Consider the following 15,721-nt stretch of genomic DNA (forward strand, 5'->3'; position numbering starts at 1 on the left):
TTTTGGCTTTTAACTAGCTGTCAGTAACTGCGAGTACTCTCAAATCGTATTTTCTTGTTAATTCGACCTGTTGATACTGTTTATAATGCTTTTTTGTCATTTTATATTTATACGGATCTTGTCTGTACACCAGCTTTGATTATTTGTAATATCTTCACTTATTCTTACAACATTTGTATAAACTTAAGATTATAAAAAAAACGTTTTTTTTCTAAAGTGAACATTGATTGGTTAAATATTTCTCAGTCATGTCCTGTTTTTGAATTTGTTTGTTAGCTTTTTGGTCATGAATGTTTGTCTCTAATATTTAATTAACTGTGCATTTGTATTCAGATATCGCAGATCAAATTTATTCGTTCATTGTTTAATCATACGTTTTTTGATTGAGTTAAGTCTGCCAATTAATATTTTATCGTATGTTTTTCTTTGTTGTGATGTTATGCTATTGTTTCAGAAAAAGGGAGAAGGTTTGGATCCATTAAAACGTTTAATCCCGCTGCAAATGTTTGCACCTGTCCTAAGTCAGGAATCTGATGTACAGTAGTTGTCGTTTGTTTATGTAATATATACGTGTTTCTCGTTTCTCGTTTTGTTTATATAGATTAGACCGTTGGTTTTCCTGTTTGAATGGTTTTACACTAGTAATTTTGGGGCCCTTTATAGCTTGTTGTTCGGTGTGAGCTAAGGCTCCGTGTTGAAGGCCGTACTTTAACCTATAATGGTTTACTTTTTAAATTGTTATTTGTATGGAGAGTTGTCTCATTGGCACTCACACCACATCTTCCTATATCTATATAATAATTGCCTGCTATATGATTTGAATTAGATAACATGGTTTTGTCTATTTAAGCTGAAGGAATGTCAGGATTTTACAAAGAGAAGAAAAATCAGAGGCAAAATAAGGAAACTGAGAGAACAGATTGCAGGTAATTTTAAAAACATTCAAAGGCCTGTTGTCTACATCTTAAAGTTTGATATCTTCATTATTTTTAAATGTTTAGCTAGTCTTGGATTTTGAATATTTTGAGAATCTAGACTGGAAAATTAATGTTAATAACAAGGTATAGATAGTTTTCCATTGACATAATTTGATATAGAGTTATCTCCCTTCACTACCATGTTGTGGACAACAGGCACACATTCCTAAAAAATTCAACAAGTTAAAATTGTTATACAAAGGAACTCCTAGACTTCAGAAAAAGTTGTTTTCCGAACAATTTTGATTTGTATAATTCATTATTACGCGTACCATCTAGTAAATTATCTCTAATCAGTCTTGCTTGTAAAAATGTATTATCACATTTATCAAATAAGAAAATTAACCAGTATGCCACCCAGCAATTCAGCCAAGGGAAACAACTCCAACGTTTCCTCAATGATAAAGAGTCGATAGGGTAGAATCTGTATCTATCCAACAAGTTTTATTAATGCGATAATTTTCATGGCATATTTAAAATAACTATCAGTTGATAAGTATATAGTTCAAATATTATTTTTACAAAGAGTTGTATGCAGTTAATTCTGATTTCTAAAGCATTGACCTATGACCTACTCTGATTCATTTCTTACAGCAGACGGATAAACACAATGATTAGTGCACTGAATTCTCTTTAACTCATTTTAGGACATTCTTACCATTCATAACTTTATTCTGTATGATTTAAAAAATTATTCCACTTAAACTATAGAATTTGAATTTCATTAAAAGGTTTATCAAATAAATACTTAAATACATTCAGTATATCTGTTTTCCCGTTGTGAAATAAGATTCCAAATTTGTATGTGGTCTGGCAAAATTTCATTTTTTAATTGTAAGCACTGAAAAAATATTTTACAAATGACATATCTCGAATTGTGTCTTCATTTAAAAAACTAAGTCAGATGGAAAGTTTTAAGATCATGTTGAAATAAAATAGATATTGAAATAACACCCATCAGCATTGAAATAGTATACTATAAAGGTTCAAACTCGCACGCTCAATTGAAATTTAATAAATGAATTTTTATATATTTGAAACATCATATTGAGATCAGTTGTAAGTAAGTATTTTGTAGGCCTTTTTAAGAATACTGATCGAACTTGATGAAAACATGGCTAAATGGATTCACAGTTTCAAGCAGAGTCATAGATTGGCTGTTCACCCCATATAATGTGGTTCATATCCATACAGATGATTTTACACTGTATTGACTTGGTTTTCGTTGATGTAACTATTGACACAAATTTTTTAATAAAAATTACTGCAACAATAGTCCCAAAACGATCATCGAAATAAGTTTCGTTCATGTAAATAAGCTTATGTTTGAAGGTCCGTCAGATGAACAGTAGAGATTCAAGATTCATTATAAAAAAACTGAAAGTGAAATACTTGTCTGAGCATGCCTTCAAGTTGCTATTTCATTTAAAATCATCCATTTAATACCTTCTTCTAAATTCTTGGCATGATTTGGATTAATAGAAAAACCTATAGATTGATAAGGCGGTACCCCAATATTTTTCTAAAAAAAGGTTGATGGATAAGTTTAAAGTGTATTAATATAGCTATGTTACCTCTTATTAGCTCATGCCTTGAATACAATGTCTGCTCTTGGGTACATCGAGAATATTTCAATTTTACAATTTATATCCAATACTAACATAAGTGGAAGGTATACAGTATTCAACATGTTTTATTTACTTTAAATCATGAGCGATTTATTTTTCATGACTTTTGCAAGGAGAGAAATAATGAGAATATAAGTACACTTCAAAATTGAATCTTCTCTTATATATTTATTGTACATATATATATTTGTCAAAAAGTTGTATAGAAGTCGTCTAGATAGAACTTAATGCTAAAATAAGTTGGTTTACAATATATTTTTTTGTATTGAAACATTTTGTTACGCTGAAAACACAATTTGTTTACTTTTAATTTTAAACCAGGGATGAAGGAATATATAGGTTGTTTGTTTATATTAATATTGGATCATATTGCTGTTATAACTTTCAAATTGTATAGAATTTTTTTTGCTTAGCTCGACAGGATATTGTATCTCTCTCATTCAAAAAGTGAATTAGAATCACCGAGCTGTCAAATAGATTCAAATAAGTGGGTATTAAAATTGAAATGTTCCCCGCCAAGTCTGTTGACATCAATGAATGGGTGAGCATGAAACTTTTTGCCTCATTGTTCGGGTTTTGTAGTATAAAAAGATGGATCGTGGCAAATTTTATCCAGATGTGTATTGGCTAAGTTTTACCTGTTGACAGGTACTTTTATCTTCAGCGTGTATTGGATTACATTTTTGGGGATTTTAATTTTCTGTGGTTTTAAGACAAAGGTATAGAAATAATCATAATTTTGAAAATATCAAACAAACCTGATAGCACTATTTGCCTTTTAATCTTGTATAATATTTTTGACAATTTTGAATTAAGCCAAAGAAAATATTGAAAAATTGAATACACAGTGAAATAATAAATTTGGGTATAACATCCTTTGACCATCGTTACTTTTTCAAATGTTGTGGTAAGGGTTAAGTGCATGAAAAAAGGATATGTGAGTATCTGCATAATATTAAAATTGTATGCACTTCGATTGACTGTCATTGCATTTTTGTAGTTTTTATCATATATAAATATGAAATGACTATCGTAACATATTTTTCATTCAAAGCTGACTTTTTACTAGAAATTATTCAGAAATCTGAGCAAGCGTGGGTGTTAAAAAATTGTCATGAGCCAGACTTTATTTTGGTTATACAAATATATCTATTTCATACACCATTTATATTAGATAATTAAAATATTAGAACACAATCAAATTGTTGCATTTGATATGTTTAAAGTATGAAACTTAAATAGGGCTCAGAACATTTAAACCATTATTAATTATCGGTTAAGTCCCATGTACCCTTAAGGAAAAAATAAAGCTTTAAATAATTGATAAGAGCCTAATTTTATCACCTTTAGTAGTTTTAAAGGATTACGATTATCTAACAATTGAAATGATTTATCTTGGATTCTCTATCGCCAGTCAGGAATAAGGATCGAAGAGGTGATTTATGACCTAATTTTCTCCCCTGCGATGAAAACCAATGTTTGTCTATCCCCATAAACAGAAGATTTAATGTCCAATTTTGTTTTTTTTGGGGGCAAGTTTTCTATTCTAGATTTGAACTATGGGTTCTTGCAGATATGTTTATTTGTCAAAATGTGTAAATAAACTATCCCTGCTATATGTTGCCTTTGCTCCTAGCTGTTTAATGGGGATCACAAAATTCCTAAAGTAAGCTGTTGAAAGGATAAAATATTAATTTCTTTGGTTTAAAAAGATTTGAATGAGCATTATTTTTATAGTTTTGAATGCAAAGAACACAAACTAATATTTCAAAATGTTTTGATGAGAAGGAAATGTTTTTTGCATCATAATTGTTAAATTTTAATGTAAACAAAAGAAGTGCATTTGGATTTATTTTTTAAAACAAGTGTTTAAAATGAAATAAAGTTTTGTAATAATAATTGACCTGTAAACTTCTATGATTTGATTAAGCGATTCATGTATTGATGTTTTAGGACTAGTTGATATCAAATTGATTGTTGTAATTTTCCACTCAATTAGAAACAGATTAATCTTAAATTTGATGCATATAGACCATCAAAAGAAAAGGGGATTTTATGATGATCTGATTCCGACCTCCCAGAAATGGCAAACCATCTGCGGACATGACACACAGTATTGGATGACAACCTTCTTATGACATTTCCAGGGGTATCAAATATGGTGGGATCAATATTAATAGCTTTCTTATTAAAATGATAAAAATCTATGACATATAATCTTAAATATTATGAATGGAAATTTGACTTGAATAACCCCTTTACTCACATTGGAACGGATAACCATCTAACAAATTAGACTATAATTAGATCGTAAACTTTAATTATTACATTTGACGATTTGTCATTATGACGATTGAATTTCTATCAATGTAAACCAAAGTACATCTTAAATTGTATCGAATTATAAAGGCCAAGATTTTGATAGATGTTATTATTTGAAACATATGATGATTATGCCTTTGATATTTTGATCCATTTTTTTGGTGCCATGAACCAACTGGCACAAATAATCAGAAAAATATTTTTTTTTAGATATAACTGTATATTTTGATTATTACCTTTCACAAATATTTTTCAACTGTAATAATTTTTGAAAGCATTACTTATTTTTTAAACGAAATGTCAGTTTTGATATTTTGAATTACAAATATTGTAAAAAGGAGCAGACAATACTTCTATAAAAATGGGCCGTTATTTTTCTCGTTTGAATTGCTTTACAGTTTTTTTTTCAGTTAAAGCTGACTATGTGGTATGGTTTTTGCTCATTGTTGAAGGCTGTAGGGTGACCTATACCGTTGAGTCATTTTGTCTCTTTTTGAGAGTTTAAGTCAAGTGAAGCCATGCACTTAATGGGTCACTTAATTTGACAGTTTACATAGCTAGATGAACTTCCTGTTCATAGTCGAATGACGAATTTGCCGGTATTTCAAAGGAATATTACTTATGAAATCAATCTCAAGGCTAAGAAATACGGGTGAAATCGGGTCATTTTCGGAATTCCCGGGTTATTTCAATGACCCAGCGGGTGTTCCGGGTGATACGGGTGATCCCTCAGAATTGTGAAAATCTCGGGTCACACCCGCAGAATACGGGTCAGTTGACAGGTATGGAGTTATCTCATTGGCAATCGTACCACATCTTTTTATTTTTAGCTCACCTGGCCCGAAGGGCCAAGTGAGCTTTTCCCATCACTTTGCGTCCGGCGTCCGTCGTCCGTCGTCCGTCGTCGTCCGTCGTCGTCCGTCGTCGTCGTCCGTCGTCGTTAACTTTTACAAAAATCTTCTCCTCTGAAACTACTGGGCCAAGTTAAACCAAACTTGGCCATAATCATCATTGGGGTATCTAGTTTAAAAAATGTGTGGCGTGACCCGGCCAACCAACCAAGATGGCCGCCATGGCTAAAAATAGAACATAGGGGTAAAATGCAGTTTTTGGCTTATAACTCAAAAACCAAAGCATTTAGAGCAAATCTGACATGGGGTAAAATTGTTTATCAGGTCAAGATCTATCTGCCCTGAAATTTTCAGATGAATCGGACAACCCGTTGTTGGGTTGCTGCCCCTGAATTGATAATTTTAAGGAAATTTTGCTGTTTTTGGTTATTATCTTGAATATTATTATAGATAGAGATAAACTGTAAACAGCAATAATGTTCAGCAAAGTAAGATTTACAAATAAGTCAACGTGAACGAAATGGTCAGTTGACCCCTTTAGGAGTTATTGCCCTTTTTAGTCCATTTTTAACCATTTTTCGTAAATCTTAGTTATCTTTTACAAAAATCTTCTCCTCTGAAACTACTGGGACAAATTAATCCAAACTTGGCCACAATCATCATTGGGGTATCTAGTTTAAAAAATGTGTGGAGTGACCCGACCAACCAACCAAGATGGCCGCCATGGCTAAAAATAGAACATAGGGGTAAAATGCAGTTTTTGGCTTATAATTCAAAAACCAAAGCATTTAGAGCAAATCTGACAGGAAGAAAATTGTTCATCAGGTCAAGATCTATCTGCCCTGAAATTTTCAGATGAATTGAACAACCCGTTGTTGGGTTGCTGCCCCTGAATTGATAATTTTAAGGAAATTTTGCTGTTTTTGGTTATTATCTTGAATATTATTATAGATAGAGATAAACTGTAAACAGCAATAATGTTCAGCAAAGTAAGATCTACAAATAAGTCAACATGACCAAAATGGTCAGTTGACCACTTTAGGAGTTATTGCCCTTTATAGTCAATTTTTAACCATTTTTCGTAAATCTTAGTAATCTTTTAGAAAAATCTTTTTCTCTGAAACTACTGGGCCAAATTTAACCAAACGTGGCCATAATTATCATTGGGGTATGTAGTTTAAAAAATGTGTCCGGTGACCCGGCCAACCAACACAGATGGCCGCCATGGCTAAAAATAGAACATAGGGGTAAAATGCAGTTTTTGGCTTATAACTCAAAAACCAAAGCATTTAGAGCAAATCTGACAGGAAGTAAAATTGTTGATCAGGTCACGATCTATCTGCCCTGGAATTTTCAGATGAATCGGATAATTGGTTGTTAGGTTGCTGCCCCTGAATTGGTAATTTTGAGGAAATTTTGCTGTTTTTTTTGTTATCTTGAATATTATTATAGATAGAGATAAACTGTAAACAGCAATAATGTTCAGCAAAGTAAGATCTACAAATAAGTCAACATGACCAAAATGGTCAGTTGACCACTTTAGGAGTTATTGCCCTTTATAGTCAATTTTTAACCATTTTTCGTAAATCTTAGTAATCTTTTAGAAAAATCTTCTCCTCTGAAACTACTGGGCCAAATTTAACCAAACTAAGCCATAATTGGGGTATCTAGTTAAAAAAATGTGTCCGGTAACTCGGCCAACAAACCAAGATGGCCGCCATGGAAAAAATAGAACATGGGGGTAAAATGCAGTTTTTGGCTTATAACTCAAAAACCAAAGCATTAAGAGCAAATCTGACAGGAAGTAAAATTGTTGATCAGGTCACGATCTATCTTCCCTGGAATTTTCAGATGAATCGGATAATCGGTTGTTAGGTTGCTGCCCCTGAATTGGTAATTTTGAGGAAATTTTGCTGTTTTTTTTGTTATCTTGAATATTATTATAGATAGAGATAAACTGTAAACAGCAATAATGTACAGCAAAGTAAGAACTAAAAATAAGTCACTATGACCAAAATAGTCAACTGACACCCTAAGGAGTTATTGCCCTTCATAGTCAATTTTTAACAATTTTCTTAAAATTTGAAGATTTTCAATAACATTTTCCACAGAAAGTACTGTTATAGATAGAGATAATTGTAAGCAGCAAGAATGTTAAGTAAAGTAAGATCTACAAACACATCACCATCACCAAAACACAATTTTGTCATGAATCCATCTGTGTCCATTGTTTAATATTCACATAGACCAAGGTGAGCGACACAGGCTCTTTAGAGCCTCTAGTTACATTTTAACTACATTCTCTTGCAATAGGACTGTCTGCATAAAAGTTTAGTTTAGTTTAAACATATTTTTTTTTATAGTAGACTGGAAAACAAGTTATTACAACTTATATTAATCCCTTTCCACTTTACTGGTTCAAATGCAGCCTTGTAGTGGCATTAGCCTTGTAGTGGCATTAGCCTGCTCTTTTGCGAAATCTACATAGGTGTCTTTTACGTGCAAGAGATATTGCCCTCTCTCAACATGTGTCACCCATTTATCTTCCTCTTCTGAGGGACTATCATCATTTCTCAAGAACATACTCGCAAATGATGTCAAGGGAGAGCCGAAAATTCATTTCCTGAAATTTTCTCCCAGGAACAGGGATCAAACCAGGAACATTTTTAGTCTGATGCGCTAACAACTACACCAGTACTGCTCTCCTAAAAAACATTGTTTAATAGCAGTTTATGTATTGAATTAAATTAACACTTGGAAATACCATGATGATGTATTAAATATTGTCATCATACTACGTTATAACTTAAGAATTCCTTTGTCTTATCATTTAAAGATATTTTTTGTTAAACAGGCAGATTTCATCTACTGTTAAAATACCTCTATAGTTATAGATGGTATGAAAAATCAGATTATAACACTTTATTATTTCATTTAAATTCTGCGGTTTTTATTAACAGAAGGAAGAATTCAACGATTCTGACACTTGTATATTTAACGAGGTTGTTTTTGGTGATAAAATCTTTGTTCTTAAAACAAAGGTTTTTAAAAATCAAATATTGAACAAAGTCAGCATGACAATGCCTACAACCTACTCATATGTCAAGCACGCGAGTCGTGGGGTATTTTGCACATGTATGATTTGAACACTTTGCCCATACCATGTCAATAACCTAGACAGGTCTTATTCAATATTGCATGCACTGTAAATCAAACATTTCAGGTCTCGGCAAAGATTACGAATTATGTTAAGTTTATATGAATGAAACGATAACCGTCTTTTAATTCATTTGAATATCAAAATGTTTCGGTAAGATAAAGAGCCTACCTACGTTGTTTTATAAAATTTGACAAATTCAGGTGTTTAAACAATTAACGTTAAATTTAAAGGGAAGTCAACATCTATCGGAAAGTCCAATATTAGTCATATCTTGGCAATAGATAAAATAAAGTTTTCAAAAACAAAGAAGTAAAGTAATTGATGAAAACATGTAAACATTTACAAACAAAAGAATTGATATGAGACATATATTTAAAGCTTTGGTCTCAAGCACTCCTTATTAGATCATAGTTAGACTTACTTACACATAGAGAACTTTATTTTTTGTTTATATTTGGAATATCTTTACATAAAGGATCAGACATAAGAAAAAGAATGGGAATCTTAAGAGGTTAGTTCAAGACTTTGGAATGTACTTACAATTTTGACGCAATTGCTTTGAATTTTAACTCAATAAGAAATGATTCTAACTAACATGCGTCTTATGAATGACTCTGTATTATCTAAATATTGTGTTGAAAGTTTAAACTTGGAAACAATTTTGAAGTGCACTTGAAGTCAGTAAAACTACTTTGTTTAACTTCAGAAAAAAAGATTTGTTTGAAATACCATTTATCGTATCTTTGAGCCAAAGGCAGTGGATTATAATTGTTTATATTTGCTAATCTTAAAAGTTTTGAGATAAAAATTACTTTTGTTACATGTATAATAGTTCATCATGAAAAAAATCCTTACTACCCTCCTTTGTTTTAAGCCAAAAAGGGGGGTCACTATACTGTTAAAACTGTATAAGTTGTTTAAGGTGACATGGCAATTGTTTACAACATCTTTGTTAATCTCTCCGACTTACAAGTTTATCAGACTGTTATAATGCAGATTTAAAGTTGAACAAACGGAGAGACCCACTTTATTCTTTTTTGATACATGTACTTTTTGCATCTACATTCTACATTCTATCAAATGAATAATAAATTTTGTATATTAACCACAAAATACACTTAAATTTTTAAAGGTGCATTGTATGACTTCACTTTGATTAAATAGTTCTAAAGATGTTTTAAATTTCCTGTTACATTTTATATCAATAATATGGTAGTTTAACACTTGATTGAACATAGTCCAAATATGCAACTTTATTTCATCGATTTTAATATGTTTTATGCAAATTAATAGGTTTTTACATGTTTTATGCAAATTAATAGGTTAAGTGTGACCTGGTTCTGTTTTATGAGGATGCACATTAAAATTGCAGATTTTGCATGACCTAATATGTAAAATATTTTAAATCACTTGCTTGGTCTCCAACCATGCTACATATAATTTTTTGCCCTTTTTGTGTGAATTAATAGTCAAAGTTTAACCTAGTTCTATTTTATAATAATGCACATTAAAAATGCAGATTTGGCATGACTTAATACGTAAAATATTGTTATTGCTTTTCTTTATTCACATTTGACTATAAAGTGGATTATTTCGGTACTTACAAGAATTCAATAGTAGGATTTATTGTTCATTTAGTATCAGACATATGCATTAGACATGTATTTAACCGCAACCATGCTTTTTGGGCCGTCAAAATTGTAATGATCGTACAATCCATGTCATTAATCTTTACTATTAGGATCTATTACTTCGGAACAAGGTTGTAACACAGGGGGAGGGGAGTGGGGTTGGGGGTTCTGATCCTGAAATCCTGGGCTTAAAAACACAAAATCCGGAGGTCCCGAATTTAAATAAATTTAAATACCGACATCCCGTAATTCGAAAAAAGAATTCCTGGATCCTGAAAGGTCCTATCCCCCCTCAACACTTGTTAGTAGTAAAATGTATTTTTTTTTATAAAAATTGAACACTGTTATGAATTCCAGTTCCCTGACGAAGCAGAATTTAATTTGAACGTTAATCGTCTCAGTATTTATCATAAAAGTACAAAAATTTACATATTGCATTGTGGGAGATCGTCATATTTCCATGATGGTTAAAAAGTCATTAGGAATGACAAACAAAAATTATATCATTTCCTGAGAAAGTATTGTAAAAACTGTCAATACTTGGGTTGAACAGTCACTATATCACAATATGTAAGACTTGTGCCGTGTGCAAAATTTTGAAAAAAATGTCAAATTAAAAAAAAATGAAAAAATTATCACAATTTTTTTTTTTTTTTTTCTTAAATATCTCACTGTTTTTCCTATACTGCAATTTCATACCAGAGTAAAAACCATGATAAGAGTCATAAAACTAGACCAGTTTTCTGTAAACATTTACACTGTATATTAAGTTGTCTTGTTTGTTTACTCTCATAGTAAATAAAGTGCCAAAAAAACTTCATTATATACCAATGAAGTTTAATTACAGGTAGGTCATGTAAGATTAAACTATTCACATTCATGAAATAAGGAATATACATAATAAAGATTGACATGATTCCTGTGGTGTTAAAAACTTTGGTCCACTGTGTTTATAAAAAAGACTGCTGCACATGGAATTGACAGCTAGCATTATTCATACAGAAAAAATAATGTAGTTACTTGACACTTTTAAAAATTGCCACACATGCTTACGTTCTAAAATACCCAAAGTATTAGTTTAGATTAAATATTATATAAATATATATCTGATACCTTTTATGACACAATTTTTTTAATTTTTACTTAATTAAAGACGTACATTGTATTTGTTGATACATTGGGGAGTTTATGGTGACGTTTTGTTGAATTGTTTTCATGTGGCTTTGACGTAAACACAGTAAACTTTTAATTCGGAGTGATTGATATATTTGGTTGAGCTGGAGGAGATAGATTATGTTTGTATAAGGTTTTACCAAAGAAGATATTATGCATACACAGTATGATACTTATACAAAAATGATTTGTCACATTTTATTTAAACTATTTGGTTCGGTATAAACAAACTGCAAGTCATACAAATGATTTAGGGAAATCATGTCTTGTAACAACTCCCTGTCTTGAAGAAAGCAGTATAGTGACCGTTATTTGTTAATTTCTGTGTCATTTAGTCTCTCTTTAAGGGTTGTGTCATTCAGACATTGGCAATCATACCACATCTTTTTTGGAAAGCAGTTGAAGTTAGTGAAATGGTCAGCAGGCTTCCATTTAGTGTTGGGTCTACAGTTGAATCCCTGACCATACCAAGACTTACAGTGTATAAATTTTTTAATTAATTGTGATACACCTCTAAGTTTTTGCAAAATCTTTTTGACTGTGAATAATAAAGGATATTTTTACATCCTTGTTCGTTTGTTTTTTGGCAGATATTCATCTCATCTGCAATCATACCACATCTCCTTATTTTAATAAATACCTGTTTCTATGGATAATTTCTCTGTGTAACGCTATAAACATCAATCTAGGGATGTTAGTCTGGTAGAAATCAGGTTTGATATTCATAGCATGAAAGTAGGACAATAAGGTGCACTCTAAAGTGCTGTAAATTGTGCATATTATTCCTGGCTGCTTAAACAGCAGACTTGTAACATTGGTATTATTTTCATCTCTGAGTTAATCATGTGGAATTAAGAAGTTTAAGGGTATGACTGGTTAAAAGCGAAGTTTCTGAATGATGTATCAGTTCTGTGTTACACAATTTCTTGTGAACTGTTTCATTGTGAGCTAGCGTGTACTAAATCAATAAAAAAAAGATGTGGTATGTTTGCCAATAAGAAACTCTTCACAAGGTGATAAATCTGTGTAAAACATTATTCATAATATACATATCGCATAACAATTTGTCCTCATGGTTGAAAAATTACCGGCTTGTTCTTGAACATTGATCCATCTATCCATCTCTCATCCATCAATTCTTCCATCCATTCATTTTCCTTCATCCATTTGTCCATCCATCTTTCACAATCTATCCATACAATTTTTTTCCCATTTGTCCATCCCTCATTCCATTATTCCATCACTACATCTTTTGATCCTGAATAAAAAATGATCTATAAGCTGATTTCCCTAAACTTTTAAAGGACTTCAATTCAATATGTAGATTAATAACAAAACAACTAGTAAATTTTTAAGTATTATTTACAATCATTGAATTTGTATACTACATAAGAAATGATGTAAAGATTTGATACCTAGGTTTAAATGTCCTTGAGCTGTTATGTGTCTTTTGTTGGGTTGTTGTCTCTATGTTCCCGTTTCTATTTCCATTCTCTTTTCTAAATAATAGGAACCTGACACAGTGTGGTAATCTATTTGATTAGTTAGTACTACACAGCTACTTTTGCATAGGTACTATTTCTGTACTAAAAATATGTAGTACTGGAAATTTACTTTTAATATTTAGTACTATTTCTTTACTTTAGAATTATTGTAATATTTAGGTACTTGTATTTTACAGTACTTGATTTGTACTTAATAATTTGGTACAGAATTAATACAATATTCCATGTTTGAAAATCATAATTTTAAGAGATTTCAAAATGCTGAAAATGTAACGATAGTAACCAAAAATCTGTAGTACATAAATTTCAAGTACAAATAAAGTACTGTAAAATACAGATACCTAAATATTACAATCATTTTAAAGTAACAAAATAGTACTGAATATTAAAAGTAGATTTCCAGTACTACAGTTTTTTAGTACAGAAATAGTACCTATGCAAAAGTAGCTGTGTACTTGAATAGATGACCAAATTGCTACTGTTACATGTATCAAAAAATGAACGTTTGAATGAAACAAAATGTAAATATTATGATCATTATTGAAGTGTTGTAGTGACGTGTCTCATATGCATTTGACGTAGTTGTACTGAATAAATTCACATGATTGACAAGTTTATCCAAAATAATGTCTTTGAAACATGTATGTTTTAGTGATCTATGTGATAGTTTCTTGAACAGACATATATATTAGAACATAAACAAACAATAGCAGACGAAATTAAAATGTGACAGAATGATTAAATGTTTTCAAATCCAAGCCATTAAGATATATAAAGATGTCTTCAAAAAGAGACTTGTATATTTACTGTTCTCTGAGGTTTGTGTGTAGTATTGTCACGGAATAGAAGTTCCTTCATAATATAACTTCCAAATGGAAACAATATTCTGGAATATTATTTCCACTGGAATAGATATTACAGTAAATGTTCATAACGGAATAATTGGTATAGAATATTTGTTCCAACAGGAACAGATATTATGACATTGTTTATAACAAAGTTTCCATTGGAACTTCTGTTAGGTGGAACAAATATACGTTGACAGTATATATATTAGGGTACTATTGAACATTAAGAGATATATGCCATGAAATTCTCAGTATAAGCAACTTTTCTGTCGTAAAAGTTTACACTTTCTTGATATTTTATGTGGGTTCATAAAATTGATGTCTTTATGGTTTTAGTTTTGTTTTATATCATAAGATGAAAAAAGTGAAATTAACTCAAATGATATGTTTCTATTTCAGCATTTGAGTTACGAAGGAAACCAGTGGTTCATCAATTTGTTGATAGCTGTTTGAGAATAAATGGTGTCAAAAGGGACTTAACTCTAGATTGTACAGCTCAACAAGATTACAGTGGGGTTGATAGTAAAGATGAATTAAGAAAATTGGTATGGAATTTTATTTAAAATTGAGATTTCTTTTTTTGCAAACCTGCCATTTACTTTAAGTGCAAAATTAAAAACTTTTACAAATAAAAAAAACCCAGGGAGATGTGTATAATTGTTAGAAGCTCTATGACTGCAAAGTGACATAAAAAATACCTAAATTTATCTGAAGTCAACTTTGCCTGAGGAAGTTTAATCCTTATAGTTTCTTAATAAATTCTTATTTATCAACATAAAATTTGAAAAAAATTCCATCTGGAGAGCTTTATTTAATTTCAGATGTCAACATTTTTAGTCATATAGATTTACAGAACCAAACTATCTATTGACATAATCTTTTTTTTTACTTTTTAAAACCCATTCAGTTTTTCAAATAATAAAGATATATCAATGTTTTGACAAATACAACCAAAATTTATTTTATCAATTAAACCATGAGTCAAAATTTTATGAAAGACAACAATGAAATTGAAAAGAAAGTGTCATTGAAGATGTGATGATTTTTTATTGTTGACAATAGTTATATATATATATTTTATTTACAAAATACTTATCTAAGGAATCAGTTGTGACACCGAATATGTAGAAATTACAAATTAACATGCAATCGAGTGATTTATGGCGTGAATGAACATATTAATTTCCCATCAAAGCAACACTACACTTACTGACACTAATCTAGCATTGATTGTAAAAGATATCGTTATTTTGGCAAGAAATTGACAAAAGTGTGAAATCGGAGAAATAAATTGAGACCCATTTGAACATATAATTGTTAGAAATTAACTTCAATGTTTGTTTTATGATATTAATCAGATATTGAAAGCCTTGATAAATGTTTGTTTCACAATGAGGTAGTAAGACTGATGGTACATTGTACAATCTCTGACAGGGAACCATTGTCAGAGGTTACCAGTGTTGGTCCTTTCCATAGTAAATGTTGATAGTACATGTATGGCAGATTACTTTCTTTTTAAATTCAAAGTTATTTTTGGGCTGTTAAATTGTAATGAAAGTATCGCCCTTGATTTATAAATAAATGCAATGCTTAAAATAAAAGTTTATTGATGGAGGGTTTAAATGT

At 30.7% G+C, this 15,721-nt stretch overlaps 1 protein-coding gene across 12 annotated transcripts in view; it reads left to right on the top strand.

Annotated features, from left to right (window-relative positions):
- Positions 1-15,721, top strand: part of LOC143075549 (uncharacterized) — a 127,177-nt gene that overhangs the window by 30,673 nt on the left and 80,783 nt on the right. For 11 of the 12 annotated variants that reach the window (XR_012978343.1, XM_076251014.1, XM_076251016.1 and 8 more), the window contains exons 3-4: positions 851-926; positions 14,495-14,640. Coding sequence is in view for 11 of the 12 variants with exons in the window: in XM_076251014.1 (XP_076107129.1) it covers positions 851-926; positions 14,495-14,640 (222 nt within the window). In the remaining variant the exon portion in view is untranslated. Of the gene's footprint in view, positions 1-850; positions 927-9,311; positions 9,450-14,494; positions 14,641-15,721 lie in introns of those variants that run through there. The other variant, XM_076251018.1, reaches the window with a different exon arrangement.

Source organism: Mytilus galloprovincialis, chromosome 5 (assembly GCF_965363235.1).
Source record: "Mytilus galloprovincialis chromosome 5, xbMytGall1.hap1.1, whole genome shotgun sequence".
NCBI classification, from domain to species: Eukaryota; Metazoa; Mollusca; class Bivalvia; order Mytilida; family Mytilidae; genus Mytilus; species Mytilus galloprovincialis.